This window comes from Bombina bombina, chromosome 5, assembly GCF_027579735.1.
Source record: "Bombina bombina isolate aBomBom1 chromosome 5, aBomBom1.pri, whole genome shotgun sequence".
In the NCBI taxonomy this organism is placed as follows: Eukaryota; Metazoa; Chordata; class Amphibia; order Anura; family Bombinatoridae; genus Bombina; species Bombina bombina.
In genome coordinates, this window is record NC_069503.1 from 122,575,628 (window position 1) to 122,595,022 (window position 19,395).

The window sequence follows — 19,395 nt, forward strand, 5'->3', positions numbered from 1 at the left end:
CCAATTTCTTATCCATGGGGTCTTTGAAAGCACAGCTGTCCTCAATAGGAATAGTTGTACGCTTAGCCAGGGTAGATATAGCTGCTTCCACCTTAGGGACTGTTTTCCAGGAGTTCCGAACAGTGTCAGATATAGGATACATTTTCTTGAAATTAGGAGAGGGTGCGAACGGGATACCCGGTCTGTCCCATTCCCTCTTAATAATCTCCGAAATTCTCTTTGGAATCCGAAAAACGTCAGTGTAGGCAGGTACCTCTAAGTATTTGTCCATCTTACACAATTTCTCTGGTGGTACCACAATAGGGTCACAGTCATCCAGAGTCGCTAAAACCTCCCTAAGTAAAAGACGGAGGTGCTCAAGCTTAAATTTAAAGGACATGACGTCCGAGTCTGTCTGAGGTAACGCACTTCCCGATTCGGAAAGTTCCCCCTCAGATAGAAGTTCCCTAACCCCCAATTCAGATCACTGTGAGGGTACATCGAAATAGCTAACAACGCATCAGAGTGTTCAGCATTCACATTGACCTCTGTCCTACTGCGTTTACCCTGTAACACTGGCAACTTAGATAATACCTCTGTAAGGGTAGTTGGCATAACTGCAGCCATATCCTGCAGAGTAAATGAATTAGACGCGGTTGAAGAACTAGGCGTCGCTTGGGTGGGCGTTAAAGGTTGTGACGCTTGGGGAGAGGCTGGCGGTACACCCTGATTCCCTTCAGACTGAGAATCATCTTTACACACATTTTCCTTACATAAAATTTGTGCTTTACATTGTAAGGCCCTCTCAGTACACGAGGGACAAAAAGAGGGGGTTCCACAGTGGCATCTAAACACATAGAGCAATGAGTTTCCTCCTCACTGTCCGACATGTTAACCAGATTAACAATACTGATAATAGTCGTACCTTGCTAAATATTGAGCTTTGATTAGATTAAATGTGAAAAAAATTAAAGCCCAAAAAAACTGTACTGCGCCTTTAAATTTTAAAAGCGCAACTATTTTACTGAAAATTGCAAAAGCGCTTTTTGGCCAGAAAAAAAACTAATTTAAAGTGCCCAAAACACTCCTTAATATTGCATCCACTTGCAAGATGTGCCAAATTACAATATATATCACTTAGTACATAAATTTATTAACTATGCAATTACTGGCCCCTGCACCACGCCACAGCTCTGCTGTGGCACCTACCTGCCCCTGGAATGAACTTGTTGCAGTGATATAGCGTGGAAGGACTTATCGATAGTAGACAACTTAGGCCTCCAGCCTCTGCTTGCTATGTGATCCGGATGAAAACTGCGCAACGGAGCGTGTGAAAATAGGCCCCGCCCACCATGGGCGTACTCTATCCTGACTAAGACCCGCATGGGTCGCAGTACAAACAACATGCCTGATAAAATAAAAAATATGTGCCATGTGTCCTCTAATGCATTGTAACACTGAGTCTCCAACAATAAAATAAACCACCTAAGTCTCCCAGCGTCCAGCCCAAGATAAGCCACAAAGGTCTTTACATACTTCTGGCAATAAAATTAATAAAATAAAGGGATTTCAGGTACGCCATATCCTTTTTTCTTAGTGCATACTGCTTACCCTTCCCCATATAGAGGACAATGTCAGCCTGTTCTGATGGATCAAGTCTCCCCAGAAAACAAAAGACTGAACATACCTCAATGCTGCTTTTAGCAAGACACCGAAGATTTCCTTACACTACCTTCAGCTGCGCTGTGGGAACCATCATGGATCTTAGATAATGTTTGCTAAGATCATCAACATCAGGGCAGAAAATAATATGTCTCCACTCCTCTTGGGCAGCAAGAGACTGATGATTTCCCCCTGAGAAAAATAGTACTCTCTGGCACCATTTTAAAATAAAAAACTTCTTGATTGAAGAATCTAAACTAACACCTCACTTTACCTCTTCCTATTACTAACACAGGCAAAGAGAATGACAGGTGGTGGAGGGAAGGGAGGAGCTATATATACAGCTCTGCTGTGGTGCTCTTTGCCACTTCCTGTTAGCAGGAGGTTAATATCCCACAAGTAAGGATGAAATCCGTGGACTCGTCATATCTTGTAGAAGAAAGTGAACCATTTTTTTTTTTATTTGATCGCATTTGGCGGTGAAATGGGGGCATGAACTATACCAAAATGGGCCTAGATCGATACTTTGGGTTGTCTACTAAAAAAAAAATACATGTCAAGGGATATTCAGGGATTCCTGACAGATATCAGCGTTACAATGTAACTATCGCTAATTCTGAAAAAAATGGTTTGGAAATAGCAAAGTGCTACTTGTACTTATTGCCCTATAACTTGCAAAAAAAAAGCAAAGAACATGTAAACATTGGGTATTTCTAAACTCAGGGCAAAATTTAGAAACTATTTAGCATGGGTGTTTTTTTTGTAAATGTGTAACAGATTTTGGGGGTCAAAGTTAGAAAAAAAAGTGTGTGGGTTTTTTTTTTCATTTTTTTAATCATATTTTATATATTTTTTTATAGTAAATAAGATATGATGAAAATAATATTATCTTCAGAAAGTCCATTTAATGTCGAGAAAAACGGTATATAATATGTGTGGGTACAGTAAATGAGTAAGAGGAAAATTACAGCTAAACACAAACACAGCAGAAATGTAAAAATAGCCCCGGTCCTTAAAGGGATACAGAACCCAAATTTTTTCTTTCGTGAGTCAGATAGAGCATGACATTTTAAACAACTTTCTAATTTACTCCTTTTATCAAATTTTCTTCATTCTCTTGGTTTCTTTATTTGAAATGCAAGAATGTAAGTTTAGATGCCGGACCATTTTTGGTGAACAACCTGGGTTGTTCTTGCTGATTGGTGGATAAATTCATCCACCAATAAAAAGGTACTATCCAGAGTCTGAACCAAAAAAAAGCTTAGATGCCTTCTTTTTCAAATAAAGATAGCCAGAGAACGAAGAAAAATTGATAATAGGAGTAAATTAGAAAGTTGCTTAAAATTACATGCTCTATCTGAATCACAAAAGAAAAAATTTGGGTTCATTGTCCCTTTATGGGTAAGAAATTGAAAAATGGCCTTGTCCTTAAAGTGAATTTAAATTTTGATGCTAAAGTGCCCGGTTTTTAAAAATTCGATTGAAAACAGGGGCACTTTAATTCATCAAAATTTACATTTGACTCTAGAAAAAAAACTTACCTTTTAAACTTGACAGCTGCTCCAGCTTCCTCCGGTCGTCGCAAGCCATTTCTGATGTCAGAAATGATGGATACTTCATCCTCCAATCACGGCTTCCCCCCGGGGGAATCAGTGTCTGATTCAATGCCGTGATTGGAGGAAGCCGGATTCCTCATTTTAGACCCAGGAAGAGGCTTTGCAACGGGAAGCTGGAGCGGCTGTCAAGATTAAAAGATAAGGGGTTTTTTTCACAACAGGAGTGAAATGTAAATTTTGATGAATTAAAGTGCCCCTATTTTTAATCAAATTTTTAAAAACCGGGCAGTTTAGCATCAAAATTTACATTCACTTTAAGGGGTTAATGTGTGAGTTGCAAGTCAAAATAAACGTTTATGATTCAGAAAGAGCAGCAGTTTTTAAGACATTTTCCAATTTACTTCCATTATCAAATTTTGATTTTTTTTTTTATATGCACTTTTTCTGGGGAACAAGATCCTACTAGACATGTGCATAAGCTCACAGGGTATACATATACTAGTCTGTGATTGGCTGATGGCTGTTACATGAGAAAGTGGCTGGAAAACCATTTGTGAGAAAAAAATCTACTGCTTATTTGAAATTCAGAGTAGGTGTTATTGCATTGTCTTTTTATTATGCACTTGTTAATAATGTCATTTTTTTCATGATTCGTATAGAGCAGCAATTCTAAACAACTTTCTAATTTACTCCTTTTACTACATTTAGCCACCAATCAGCAAGCATGAACCAAAAATGGGCCGGCTCGTAATCTATCAATCCTGCTTTTTCAAATAAGATAGCTCCTGATTGGTGGCTGCACATATATGCCTCATGTTATTGGCTCAGCTGATGTGTTCAGCTAGCTCCCAGCAGTGCACATCTGCTCCTTCAACAAAGGATATCAAAAGAATAAAGTGCATTTGTTAATAGAAGTTTTAATTAGAAAGTTGCTTAAGAATGCATGCTCTATCTGAATCATGAAAGAAAAAAATGGGGGTCTCTTGTCCCTTTAAAGGGGTTGCCGTGGTGTTGGTAGTGTTGTTGCTAAGATGGGAGGACACAGTTTCTCATAGATGTCCTTGGCTTTCATCCTCTTCCTCTTCTCATTTTTATAAGAGGCTGTTGCCCTGTCCTGAGGGTGGGATGAAATCTTTCTGATCTACATCTTAAAGGGATATGGAACTGAATTTTTGTCTTTTTTATTTACTCCTTTTATCTAGTTTACTCTGTTCTCTTTGTATCCTTTTTTTTAAAGGATTCTTTGTAGACTCAGGAGCAGCAATGCATTACTGGGAGCTATATACATACATGTTTTTTGTCATTAGCCCACCAGATGTTTTCAGCTAGCTCCCAGTACTGATTTGCTGCTCCTGAGCCTGCCAAGAAATTATTTAAACAAAGGATACTAAGAGAACAAAGCAAATTAGATCATATAAGTAAGTTAGAAACTTGTTTTAAATTGTACCCTCTGTCTGAATCATGAAAGGAAATAAGTTGTTTCATGCACCTTTAAGGAAGAAGTTAAAGATTTTAAAGGGACATGAAATCCAATTTTTTTTTATTTCATGGTTAAAGGGACATAATGCTCATATGCTAAATCACTTGAAACTGATGCAGTATAACTGTAAAAAGCTGACAGGAAAATATCACCTGAGCATCTCTATGTAAAAAAGGAAGATATTTTACCTCACAATCTCCTCAGCTCAGCAGAGTAAGTTCTGTGTAAAAAGTTATACTTCACCTGCTCCCAGCTGCAGGTAAAAATAAAAAAAAAAATGAAGAAATGAACAGCAGCCAATCAGCATCAGCAGTGCTGAGGTCATGAACTCTTACTGTGATCTCATGAGATTTGACTTAACTCTCATGAGATTTCATAGTAAGCTTCCTTTACTTGATTGGTGAAATAATATGAGAGTTCACGAGGCTCATCCTTTCAGCTGTCCCAGGACAGACACACTAAAATGCTGCTTAGAAATCCTTTACAATGGGAGGTGGCTACTGACGAACTTTTGAGGTAAAATATCTTTCTTTTTTACATAGAGATGTTCAGGAGATATTTTCTAGTCAGCTTTTTACAGCTATGCTGCATCACTTTCAAGTGTTTAAACATTTGGGTATTATGGCCCTTTAAGCTACAGCATGTGATTTTAAACAATTTTCCAATTCACTTCTAGTATCTGTGTTTTGATCTCTTGGTATCCTTTTGTTGAAAAGTATACCTAGGTAGGCTCAGGAGATGCTGATTGGTAGCTGCACTTATATGCCTCATGTTATTGGCTCACCCTGTGTTCAGTGCGTTGCAGATTCTTTAATAAAGGATACTATAAGAATTAAGCAAATTAGAAAATCTGAAAGAAAAATATTGGGTTTCATGTCCCTTTAACTCAGTTGATACATTGTTACCTTCTCTCATGGGGCCAATTAGAGACAGTTATAAATAGGTCACTAGAGTGTGCAGCCAATGGCTGTGTTGAATATAACAGTGTTACTTTCATTTCTAACAGTTTGAAAAGCTCACAGTTTCAGAATGGAAATACAGGAAACGGGAACAAAATAAATAATGAAAGTATATTGAAGAGGTTTATATGTATATAGATAGATAGATAGATAGATAGATAGATAGATAGATAGATAGATACAGTATATATATGATTTATCATTTTATTTTACTATCTCAACATGTTTAATGTCCCTTTAATAAACTGCTTACCAGACATGTGACAGTTGATATATAGTAGATTTGTCCCTTATCATCAGGTTTTATAATGCTTTTTTCAGATCGTTTTAAAGTGAAGACAGAGGAAGAAGAGTTGGACATTGACAGTCACATGACCAGCATAAAGACAGAAACAGATACATTTCCTATCGATAGTTAGTATCTTTTTACCGTATTCTCCATCTGATGTTGTGTTATTATCATGGCTCTGTTTGTAATAAATAAAAAGCTATTGTTTTGTCTCCATGAAACAATTTAAAATAACATTTATATACACTGTATGTACTGATTTAAAGTGGTCAGTAAACACCTTGTAAGTACAGCATCTCTCTAGTCTGAAACAAATGGTAAGGTATTCCTAAGAATAATTCCAAAACTTCGTATTGTTAGTAATCCTAATAATGATTACAAAGATGCCCCCCCATTTCAGAGCGTCACTCCATTTCTTATATTATGGGATTGTCACGTTTTGTGAGATGGTCCCTGCTGTCCCTTAAAGTGAATGTAAATTTTGATGCTAAAGTGCCCGGTTTTTAAAAATTTGATTAAAAACAGGGGCAATTTAATTCATAAAAATTTACATTTCAATCGTTGTAAAAAAATACTTACCTTTTAATCTTCACAGCAGCTCCAGCTTCCACCGGTCCTCGCAAGCCATTTCTGATGTCAGAAATGATGGATAGGTCATCCTCCAATCACGGCTTCCCCCCTCCATCCCCGGGGGAATCGGTGTTTGATTCAATGCCGTGATTGGAGGAAGCTGGATTCCTCATTTTAGACCCAGGAAGAGGCTTTGTGTCGACCGGAGGAAGCTGGAGCTGCTGTCAAGTTTAAAAGTTAACGGCTAGATTTGGAGTTTTGTCGGTAAGGACCCGCGTAGCTAACGCCGGCTTTTTTCTGGCCGCACCTTTAAAATAACTCTGGTATTGAGAGTCCACAGAATCGCTGCGTTAGGCTCCAAAAAAGGAGCGTAGAGCATTTTTAACGCAACTTCAACTCTCGATACCAGAGTTGCTTACGGACGCGGCCAGCCTCAAAAACGTGCTCGTGCACGATTCCCCCATAGAAAACAATGGGGCTGTTTGAGCTGAAAAAAAACCTAACACCTGCAAAAAAGCCGCGTTCAGCTCTTAACGCAGCCCCATTGTTTGCTATGTGGAAACACCTCCTAAGTCTGCACCTAACACCCTAACATGTACCCCGAGTCTAAACACCCCTAATCTTACACTTATTAGCCCCTAATCTGCCGCCCCCGCTATCGCTGACCCCTGCATATTATTTTTAACCCCTAATCTGCCGCTCCGTAAACCGCCGCTACTTACATTATCCCTATGTACCCCTAATCTGCTGCCCCTAACACCGCCGACCCCTATATTATATTTATTAACCCCTAATCTGCCCCCCACAACGTCGCCTCCACCTGCCTACACTTATTAACCCCTAATCTGCCGAGCGGACCGCACCACTACTATAATAAAGTTATTAACCCCTAATCCGCCTCACTAACCCTATAATAAATAGTATTAACCCCTAATCTGCCCTCCCTAACATCGCCGACACCTAACTTCAATTATTAACCCCTAATCTGCCGACCGGAGCTCACCGCTATTCTAATAAATGTATTAACCCCTAAAGCTAAGTCTAACCCTAACACTAACACCCCCCTAAATTAAATATAATTTTAATCTAACGAAATAAATTAACTCTTATTAAATAAATTATTCCTATTTAAAGCTAAATACTTACCTGTAAAATAAACCCTAATATAGCTACAATATAAATTATAATTACATTGTAGCTATTTTAGGATTAATATTTATTTTACAGGCAACTTTGTAATTATTTTAACCAGGTACAATAGCTATTAAATAGTTAAGAACTATTTAATAGTTACCTAGTTAAAATAATTACAAAATGACCTGTAAAATAAATCCAAACCTAAGTTACAATTAAACCTAACACTATACTATCATTAAATTAATTAAATAAAATACCTACAATTACCTACAATTAAACCTAACACTACACTATCAATAAATTAATTAAATACAATTCCTACAAATAACTACAATGAAATAAACTAACTAAAGTACAAAAAATAAAAAAGAACTAAGTTACAAAAAATAAAAAAATATTTACAAACATAAGAAAAATATTACAACAATTTTAAACTAATTACACCTACTCTAAGCCCCCTAATAAAATAACAAAGACCCCCAAAATAACAAAATGCCCTACCCTATTCTAAATTTAAAAAGTTCAAAGCTCTTTTACTTTACCAGCCCTGAACAGGGCCCTTTGCGGGGCATGCCCCAAGAAGTTCAGCTCTTTTGCCTGTAAAAAAAAACATACAATACCCCCCCCCAACATTACAACCCACCACCCACATACCCCTAATCTAACCCAAACCCCCCTTAAATAAACCTAACACTAAGCCCCTGAAGATCTTCCTACCTTGTCTTCACCCTGCCAGGTTCACCGATCGGTCCAGAAGAGCTCCTCCGATGTCCTGATCCAAGCCCAAGCGGGGGGCTGAAGATGTCCATGATCCGGTCGAAGTCTTCATCCAAGCGGGGCAGAAGAGGTCTTCCATCCGATTGAAGTCTTCATCCAGGCGGCATCTTCTATCGTCATCCATCCGGAGCGAAGCGGCAGCATCCTGAAGACCTCCGACGCGGAACATCCATCCTGCCCGACGACTGAACGACGAATGACAGTTCCTTTAAATGACGTCATCCAAGATGGCGTCCCTCGAATTCCGATTGGCTGATAGGATTCTATCAGCCAATCGGAATTAAGGTAGGAATATTCTGATTGGCTGATGGAATCAGCCAATCAGAATCAAGATCAATCCGATTGGCTGATCCAATCAGCCAATCAGATTGAGCTCGCATTCTATTGGCTGATCGGAACAGCCAATAGAATGCGAGCTCAATCTGATTGGCTGATTGGATCAGCCAATCGGATTGAACTTGATTCTGATTGGCTGATTCCATCAGCCAATCAGAATATTCCTACCTTAATTCCGATTGGCTGATAGAATCCTATCAGCCAATCGGAATTCGAGGGACGCCATCTTGGATGACGTCATTTAAAGGAACCGTCATTCGTCGTTCAGTCGTCGGGCAGGATGGATGTTCCGCGTCGGAGGTCTTCAGGATGCTGCCGCTTCGCTCCGGATGGATGACGATAGAAGATGCCGCCTGGATGAAGACTTCAATCGGATGGAAGACCTCTTCTGCCCCGCTTGGATGAAGACTTCGACCGGATCATGGACATCTTCAGCCCCCCGCTTGGGCTTGGATCAGGACATCGGAGGAGCTCTTCTGGACCGATCGGTGAACCTGGCAGGGTGAAGACAAGGTAGGAAGATCTTCAGGGGCTTAGTGTTAGGTTTATTTAAGGGGGGTTTGGGTTAGATTAGGGGTATGTGGGTGGTGGGTTGTAATTTGGGGGGGGGGGTATTGTATGTTTTTTTACAGGCAAAAGAGCTGAACTTCTTGGGGCATGCCCCGCAAAGGGCCCTGTTCAGGGCTGGTAAGGTAAAAGAGCTTTGAACTTTAGTAATTTAGAATAGGGTAGGGCATTTTGTTATTTTGGGGGGCTTTGTTATTTTATTAGGGGGCTTAGAGTAGGTGTAATTAGTTTAAAATTGTTGTAATATTTTCTTATGTTTGTAAATATTTTTTTATTTTTTGTAACTTAGTTCTTTTTTATTTTTTGTACTTTAGTTAGTTTATTTCATTGTAGTTATTTGTAGGAATTGTATTTAATTAATTTATTGATAGTGTAGTGTTAGGTTTAATTGTAGGTAATTGTAGGTATTTTATTTAATTAATTTAATGATAGTATAGTGTTAGGTTTAATTGTAACTTAGGTTAGGATTTATTTTACAGGTAATTTTGTAATTATTTTAACTAGGTAACTATTAAATAGTTCTTAACTATTTAATAGCTATTGTACCTGGTTAAAATAATTAAAAAGTTGCCTGTAAAATAAATATTAATCCTAAAATAGCTACAATGTAATTATAATTTATATTGTAGCTATATTAGGGTTTATTTTACAGGTAAGTATTTAGCTTTAAATAGGAATAATTTATTTAATAAGAGTTAATTTATTTTGTTAGATTTAAATTATATTTAACTTAGGGGGGTGTTAGGGTTAGGTTTAGACTTAGCTTTAGGGGTTAATACATTTATTAGAATAGCGGTGAGCTCCGGTCGGCAGATTAGGGGTTAATGTTTGAAGTTAGGTGTCGGCGATGTTAGGGAGGGCAGATTAGGGGTTAATACTATTTATTATAGGGTTACTGAGGCGGATTAGGGGTTAATAACTTTATTATAGTAGCGGTGCGGTCCGCTCGGCAGATTAGGGGTTAATAAGTGTAGGCAGGTGGAGGCGACGTTGAGGGGGGCAGATTAGGGGTTAATAAATATAATACAGGGGTCGGCGGTGTTAGGGGCAGCAGATTAGGGGTACATAAGTATAACGTAGGTGGCGGTCGGCAGATTAGGGCTTAAAAAATTTAATCGAGTGGCGGCGATGTGGGGGGACCTCAGTTTAGGGGTACATAGGTAGTTTATGGGTGTTAGTGTACTTTAGAGTACAGTAGTTAAGAGCTTTATGAACCGGCGTTAGCCCAAAAAGCTCTTAACTACTGACTTTTTTCTGCGGCTGGAGTTTTGTCGTTAGATTTCTAACGCTCACTTCAGACACGACTCTAAATACCGGAGTAAGAAAGATCCCATTGAAAAGATAGGATACGCAATTTACGTAAGGGGATCTGCGGTATGGAAAAGTCGCAGCTGAAAAGTGAGCGTTAGACCCTTTTTTGAGTGACTCCAAATACCGGAGTTAGCCTAAAACCAGCGTTAGGAGCCTCTAACGCTGGTTTTCACGGCTACCGCCAAACCCCAAATCTAGGCCTAAGTATTTTCACAACACGAGTCAAATGTAAATTTTGATGAATTAACCCAGGGACTTTAGCATCAAAATTTACATTCACTTTAAAGTGCAAATGTCCTTGTTTCCAAAGTGAAACTAGGGACTTCCTTGACTCCGCCCACATCTGGCCACAACCCCTTTCAAAGGACACCCAACCCCGTTCATAGAACAACTGGCACTCTACCCACCGGTTGTAGCTGCATCCACATAGCACCTCTATAAAGAAGTCTCCCTTTGTTGAATCCGATTGTCAGACTTTGGGATGGCAGTTTATTTTTGATAATTATCATTTAACTTTAATTCATTTTGTCCTGAAAAATTATCTTTAAACCTATTTGACTGCCCATTCAAGGGGCTAGAGTAATTACCTAATGGTGTCCATCCATGTCAGTTTTGTGTCCTTGCACAGTGAAGTAACCCTGTCAGGACCTGTTGCAGAGCATTGATGTCTCTTGTCAATTAAAGTCTATTCTCAACCAAGCCGTCTGTCAACTACATTCTCAAATCCCCCACCCCACACATGCAGTTTCATTTCCAGGCTCATACTCTTGTCCCTGGCAGGATGGAGGCGCTGCTGTGACTTGGGGTATTTAAAATATACCAAAAGGGTACATAGGGCAGCTTACTGTGTCACTACCTTAATTCCTACAGATTGTCACCTCCTGTCTTTCTATTGGCGTTTATGTCTCTTATGTTTATTTGTTCCCTTTGTGTTTTCACAGTTTAGTTGGTGTAACACATTGTATTGTACTGATTTTGTGATTTGCATTTTCAGATATTCTACAGGAAAATTTAGAGATGAAGACAGAGGAAGAGAAGGTGGACACTGATGATCATTTAATAAAGACTGTAATTGTTACATCCACTGATGGTGAGAATCTAAAATAAAAATACACACACACACACACATACAGTATATGTAATACTATTATTTTTATTTTTTTATTTTGGGTATTACCCAACAAAATGTAAATAGACAGCAAGTTCGGGAAGGTTATTAACTTTAAATATGATTGAACATTCTGACATAAATACAGCTTCAGTATAAAACCCTCCACAAGATCTCAACCTACTTATAGCATCCTGCATCATATATAAAGGGGGTACCTCGCATTCACTTCAGTATGTGGTGGGTGACCTCATGAAGAGGGCGACGGAAGATCCAAAGATGACCAGAAAAGAAAATAAGAAGATGCACAAAATGGATAAAGACTGCCCCAGCGGAGTGGCCGCAGAAGATGGATGAACTTAGACCACCATCACTTTGATGAAGATAGAAGAGGACTGCTCCATGAAGATTGGCCCCCACTGCCTCCATGAAAATGGGCTCCCACCACCGCCAGGATGTACAGTATATGGGCCCTGCCATGGAGAAGAGGTGGGGCTAGGGGGTTGGATTTATTGGAGCAAAAGGGCGAAATCACTTTAGGGTAATGCCCTAGAAATAGTAACTTTTAGTGTTAGTATATGGTTTTAGTTTTTATTTTGGGTGTTTTTGTTTTAAGGGGGTGCTTTTAGTTTTATTATAGGCATAACTGTGGGTTGTTTTTTGTGTAATTTTCTGTTACTTTGGCTGTGTTAGGTTAGAGGTGGTGGGGTAAGGTAGTTAAGTAGTTTAGAGATAGATTGCGTTGTGCCGGTGTAGGGGTAATAGGTTAGGGGGTTTATTGCATTGAGGGGTTGTGGCGGTGTAGGGGTTAAGAAGTAGAGTAGGGGATAATGTGTTGGGCTATTGGCAGTTTAGGGGTTAATAGGGTAGAAGGTTTCATGCAGTGGGCTATTAGCGGTTTAGGAGTTAATAGGGTGGAATGTTTCTTGCGGTGGGCTGTTGGCGGTTTAGGTGTTAATAGGGTAGAAGGTTTCTTGCGGTGGGCTATTGGCGGTTTAGCGGTTAAGTAGCGATGGGTTCTCTAGGTTTAGGAGACATAGGTATAGTTGTTTAGCTCTGTGTAATATATTCCAAAGGGATACATTACTATACTTCTCCAATGTTGTAAAATGCCTCTCAGCGATGCCGTCTGTTAAACAATGGTGTCTGCAGCTTGGAATATATTGCTGGCTCGCCAGATGGTGGCAGATCCTTTTTTGAAATATATTGACACATCGTAGTACTTTCAATCATAGGGGCCTTAGACCCTGTGTTAGCTTACTACACAGGATTGGTTGTTGGTGTGTACACATTTAATGTTACACATAGCTTGGGGACAATACACATACAGGGGCATCACACTGCCAGCTGTAGGGTACTTTTTATACTTTAGAATCATCCTAGGTATTGTCTCTTTAAGACCTCTACTATGGAACTGAGGAAATCCATTTTTTTTTTACTTAGGAACCATTTTATTGTTAAAGTTTGCTAGCTGCTGAGTGATACTTGTGTGGGTATGCTTTATTACTTTCATTAGCAAAGAGTGGTAAGCACTCCGAAAGTATTCCTCTCCCCTCTGTGTGTCTTCTGACGTTCTTCGCGTTGCACTATGTCACTTCCGCTGCCCAGTCCTGCAGTCAAGGGGTTCCTCCGGGAACTTGAAGCAAACACGCCCAGTCCGGTGCTGAAAGGAATAGAGTAGGGAAGCTTCACCCATGCCTCACAAACGAAATAAATCTAACAACAAGATAATCCTAGCACTCAGAGGTATGAAGTAGCACACACCAGCTCCATATGTGTAAAAACAAAAAGTATTCTTTAATTCCGTAGATTAGTACATAAAAACAGCAGCAATGTGTCAGATCAGACAGAAGTGGAAGTAATCCGGTCAAACATGTTTCGTCTGTAATAACATAACTTCCTCAATGACCTATAGGATAAGGAACTACCATACATGCTTATATAGAGCAATAGACACTCCCCCTATTTAGTATCAGGATTAACCCTTTAATTAATCAAATTCAATTTCTCAGATATAGTTGAGTAGACTTCCTTTTCATATTACTGGCTACTGTTCATTTTATAAATCATATGTGCATAAATGTACAATAAATAACACTGCTTTTATATCTAACTGATTAGTCTATTAATTAATATTTGCAGTAATCTGTGTAAAACATATATATGCACATAGTTACATTTATACAATACTTAAGCTAAATGAGAACTGTTTTGTGCACATCTTATAGTTTACAAATACATGATTAAGCAATGGAACCAAAAAGAGAGGAGAAATACAAAGCGGGTATAAACATTATTTACATTATTACCATATTTAAGAATGCAGTTTTACCCACTTAGAAATTGCATTTTATGTTAACAAATAAATTGGCAATATATACCATGTGTTGCTTGTTCTACTGAATGAGTCCGAGATACTTTTAGCTGAGTATCTTGAAGGACTTTACTGGGGCTTACGGAATGTGATTATCTCACCATTATGCTTATGTCTTTGTTACAGACTGACTGTAGTTATCTGACGCATTTATTGTATATTTAAATGTGTTGTGTTACTCTGCCCCCTATATTTTACAACATATAGACAATTTATATTTTTTTGTTTTGTTTTTGTTGTTTCCCTTGATTTTTTTGTAACTATTAATACATTTTTTAATCATTTGCAGATATCATATAATAACCCATTACACAAACATTATAGCTTTAGCAGGTTAGGGTTCCCCTTCCACAAATGCTGTATAATTTAAAATAATAGACCTCCCCAATCCTTAAATACAAGATATCCAGTAGACCTTCTTTCCTCAATCGCCACACATTCCTGATCAAGTTGAGTAGCTTTAATCCTTCTTAAGACTTTCTCAGTCCAGTATAATAGCTCTTCCTATCTTCTGGATGGCCAACTGGGGGCCCTCTGTGCTAGTTTTATGGCCCCAGGAAAAAGTAGAATGAAAAGCATGTACATTGTTATGAAATATATTATTACTTTTATTCTGGTTTTTCATAACCATAAAATCTATATCCTCCCCTTAAAGTGAAGGTAAACTTTGATGAATGAAAGCCTCCAATCAGGCAATGACTCCCCTGGGGGGAAAGCCGTGATTGGAGGAAGCCGGATTAGTCATTGATGACGTGTGAAGAGAGGCTCTCCGGGTGGGGGAAGCTGCTCTGGCTGTGAAAAGAACAAAGGTACATTTTTAATAGTATTTTTAAAAAACGGCTTTCATTCATCAAAGTTTACCTTCACTTTAAGGCTTCTAAAATATTTATCTATATCTCTTGTGAGGCAGTTGGTCATCACTGAAACATTGGAAACCAAGTAATGTATTGCTCTCCAAATAAGATCCAGTGAAATCTTCCTCTCCATCACCAAAGATTGTAGGTTAAATATAATAGTGATCATCTCTTCCCCCAAAATTAAATAAGTGGAACAACCCTCCTCTTTTTTTAAACATTACAGAGATAATGTTTGGGTGGCACTTATTTATCTTCTTATGTTGGGTTACAGGTGACTACAATAATACACCATGATTAATAAACCAGTTACCAGACATATAACAATTGATATATGGTAGATTTATCAGGTTTTCTAACTCTCTTTCCAGGCAGTGCAGAGGTGAAGTCAGAGAAAGAAGAGCCGGACATTGACAATCACATGACCACCATAAAGACAGAAGCAGATACATTTACTATTGATAGTGAGTATCTTTAGTATTGACTATTGAAACAAATAAAGGGGACTTTCATTCATGAAGTATAAGATACTTCATGTAGAAAGCTCCTTTATTTGTTTCAATCGATTGCCATTCTTAGCTGCTACAGCAGCCCGTGCCTAAAAAATTTTTTGCTATGAGGTGACGTTTTCACCTCTTAGACAATAGCCGTGCGGAAAATCCGGCTCCCATGGGTGCCAAGCCGGATTTACCGCACGGCTATTGGCTAAGAGGTGAAAACATCACCTCTTAGCAAAAAACTTTTTAGCCGTGGGCTGCCGTAGCAGCTAAGAACGGTGATCGATTGAAACAAAGGAGAGTTCTACATGAAGTATCTTATACTTCATGAATGAAAGTCCCCTTTATTTGTTTCAATAGTCAATCCTAGCGTTTGTACAATGCTAGGATTGACTTTTTCTTTAATTTAGCTTATGTCTCTCATTCTCTTTTCTTAAGGTAAGATACTCTATTATACTCTCATATATGCCTTCAAGAAGGCCCATAATATATTTATCTCAGTAGAACTATTACCATTAATTAGTAGAAAATTATTTATTTTGTGGGACACTTCTAGGACTAAATGATCTGCAGGTAGGGATTCTTGGAGTCTCCGCGTAGGAGAAGAGGTAGGGCGTCTATCCATCTCCAAATTAATTAATACTGCTTTACGGTGAGACCATGCGCCCTCCTGAATAGCAGAATTTAAGACCTTATCAAGTTAGCAAGAATCAGAGAATATATAACCAATTCTGGGAAAAGAAGTGAGAGGTACAGAGTGATGGGGAAACTCTTTAGATGTAGTGTGCCCTGATCTCCAAACATCAAACAAATTATATTGCATCATAAGTTTATGAAATAAAGTGGAAGAAGATTTAGAAGTACCTCTCAGTTGCCCGACCTTCAGAAAACGTTTATCATTAGATGGGTCCCATACCATATTAAAATCTCCTGCGAGGAGAATATATCCTTGTTTAACCTGTGAGATTCTGGCTGGAAGATCACTAAGGAAGCAGCAGTGGTTACTATTTTGGCGGTATACTGAAGTAAAAATAGTGTTCAGTTTACATATCAGTATCAAATATCTGTCCTGTGGGTCTTTCTCAGTATAAATTTGTTCATAGGCAACTTTGTTACGAATTAAAATTGCAACACCTTTCTCTGGTTTTTTTGTTTGTGAGGCAGCTATACACGCAGAATACGTAAATGACCAGTTCACTCACGGGAAAGGAGTTCATTATCAGCAATAACACTTTTTTAACAAGAGATGATAATACATAAAAAAGAGGAACAGCATCTAAAAGAGGAACTATCCTCAAGAAGAGTAGTTCTCTAGATATAGTAACCTCTACTCTAGGAACAGTACGCCACAGATCTTGCAGTGAATCAGCGACAGAAAACATCTTTTTAAACATAGGAGATGGGTTAAAGGTAACACCCGGCTTCTCCCATTCCTGAGATATAATGTCAGACATGCGATCTGGAACAGGAAAAACCTCCAAAGATTTAGGTTTGACATCAAAAACTCTATTCAGCTTATTAGCATTCTTAGGAGCCTCTGCAATTGTTTCAGAGTCATCCAAAGTAGCTAAAACCTCCTTCAAAAGTAAACAGGGATGCTCCAGTTTAAATCTAAAATTAACCTCCTCAGAATCTACTGTACTAGGAACCTCAGATTCCGAATCAGAGATCTCGCCCTCAGAAGCTGCAGAGGAATGATCCTCGCTAGATAACTGAGAAAGACTAACCAAATCAGTCTTGGCGGAATCAAAACCCATTGAAATTTTCTTCGATTTCCTCTTCCTTTTACCAGAACTAGGTAAAGCACTTAGGGCTGCAGAAGTCAACTGCGCAGCAAAATCTTTAGGCAGACAAACGCTCCCAGGGACTGACTGAGATTAACCGCAGGGCACTGCATGTGAATCTGTCAAAGACTGGGACATGTTAGAAGAAAGCTGAGACAACCCCTGAACAGCATTATCATGAGAAAAAGAAGGCTCAGATAGGGGATCTTTATCTTTAGATAATAAAACCTTATTAAGGCAAGGGGAGCAAAATTGCACAAGAGGTATAACCTGGGCATCTGCACAATAAAATAGCCCCTTATTTCCCTTACACTCTAATTTCTATATAAATAATTAGAATACATTTTTAGGCATAGATATCAAATAATTATTATAACCGGCATCTCTACACCCCAGCCACGCTGGAGAGACTCACCCAACCGGTTACCAGGAATCAAGTCCACTCCAGCAGATAAAACAATCCTGTTCAAACTGCAGATCCTAGAAAGCTGCAAGAATCAGAGAGAAGCAACAGGCAGAAAAAAAAGATCCAATGCCAGCAAATCCGCTCTGTCCCCTTGATAATCCGGCTTCCAAACAGCCGACTAGAAACAAACCGTTCAGCACTCTGGAAGTAACTGAGCAATCACATAATCGCAAATTCAAAAGTGAGATGCAGTAAAAAGAACCGCCAACAACTTCCTTAAAGAGATATTACCCAAATAAAATTAAAAGATAAACTTGTGCAATCAAATCCCCATAGCCACAATAAAAAAAAGCCTTCTCATGACAGTGCCCTGAACTGCTGCCCAATAAATCCCCCAATCTTTAAAAGGTATATTCAGTCCCACCTTTTTCCCTAAATATTCTTTTTTTTTTAATATATCTTTTTTTTTTTTTTTTAAACAAGGAACTCCTAAGAGCTGCATCCTTCTTACCTAGAAGGTAAAAGCACTTACCTGTGGATCCGCTGTAGGGCAGGTACAGCAACAGGTGTGACAGAATCCTCTGCTGTAGATAAATAAAAAACAGAGTAACCAACCCTGGTTTTCTATATAGGGGTAGCAAAAATGTTGGAAGGTAAGCAAAGACCACCTTGCCGTCTTCCAACTGCTAAAAGCCACCATTACTCTTACTAAAGAGAATTACATAGACACAGCAGAACCCCAATCATTGTTTGCAGGGAAAAGTACCCATTAAAGGATTAACAACTTGATTTCTTCAGACACCTTCTTTGCACATCACCTACAATGTTACACAGGCAAAGAATGACTGGGGATTGTGGGAAGTGGGAGGATACTAGAAGCTTTGCTGTGGTGTTCTTTGCCTCCACCTGGTGGCCAGGAGTTGAATTCCCACTATTAATTGAATGGATTTGTGGACTTTCCATGCTATTGGAAAGAAAACTCATTTTATACATCTTATCATGTGACTAAGGGGTAGTCCATAAAAACATATTTGGGCTAAAGGTGGAGTCACATCATTTTTCACATTTTATATATTATGGGCCAGAGTGGAGCTCTATTTAGCGCTTTCACTAGAGCGCTAATTGCGCCTGAAGTAATCTTATTATTGAATGTCGGGTTGCACTCATATTAAGAGTTGAAAGTAAAAAGTTATTGCTCTAGTGCTAACCCAACGCATGCAAAAAAACAATATTGCGCGCATGCTAACCTATTCCCCAATAGAAGTTAATGGAGCAAAAAAAGTAGAAAAAACACCTAACACCCTACTCGCTCACAAACCCGATCGCATATTCTCATGTGCGCTAACCTGCCATGCAAATATGAATATTTCACATTCCAATGTTCTTTACATAGCAGACCGTGTTCTATTTATTCATAAATACATATTTCTATATATATATGATGGTATTTTGGTACAATATCTCTCTCTCTCTATATATATAATATATATATATATATACTGTATATAAATATATATAGACTTTGATCTGATGAAAGAGACGATCAGTCTCTGAAACGTCATCCAATAAAGCGGTTACAGCTTTTTTTGAGTAAAAATCCTGAAAATGCATCTTTTGTTCCTGGACTATCTTTATCTTGTTTGCACCCAGGTGGTTGATTCAGGAGGGAGGATTCGTTTTTTTGTACTTATATTATATATATATATATATATATATAAATAAAAATATATACAACATATTCAGCTATGT

General features: G+C 38.5%; 1 protein-coding gene across 2 annotated transcripts in view; it reads left to right on the top strand.

The window, feature by feature from the left end:
* LOC128659245 (zinc finger protein OZF) overlaps positions 1 to 19,395 on the top strand; it is a 73,983-nt gene that overhangs the window by 45,523 nt on the left and 9,065 nt on the right. For both annotated transcript variants that reach the window (XM_053712921.1, XM_053712922.1), the window contains exons 3-5: positions 5,958 to 6,050; positions 11,618 to 11,713; positions 15,331 to 15,423. In XM_053712921.1, coding sequence (XP_053568896.1) covers positions 5,958 to 6,050; positions 11,618 to 11,713; positions 15,331 to 15,423 — 282 coding nt within the window. The remainder of the gene's footprint in view (positions 1 to 5,957; positions 6,051 to 11,617; positions 11,714 to 15,330; positions 15,424 to 19,395) is intronic.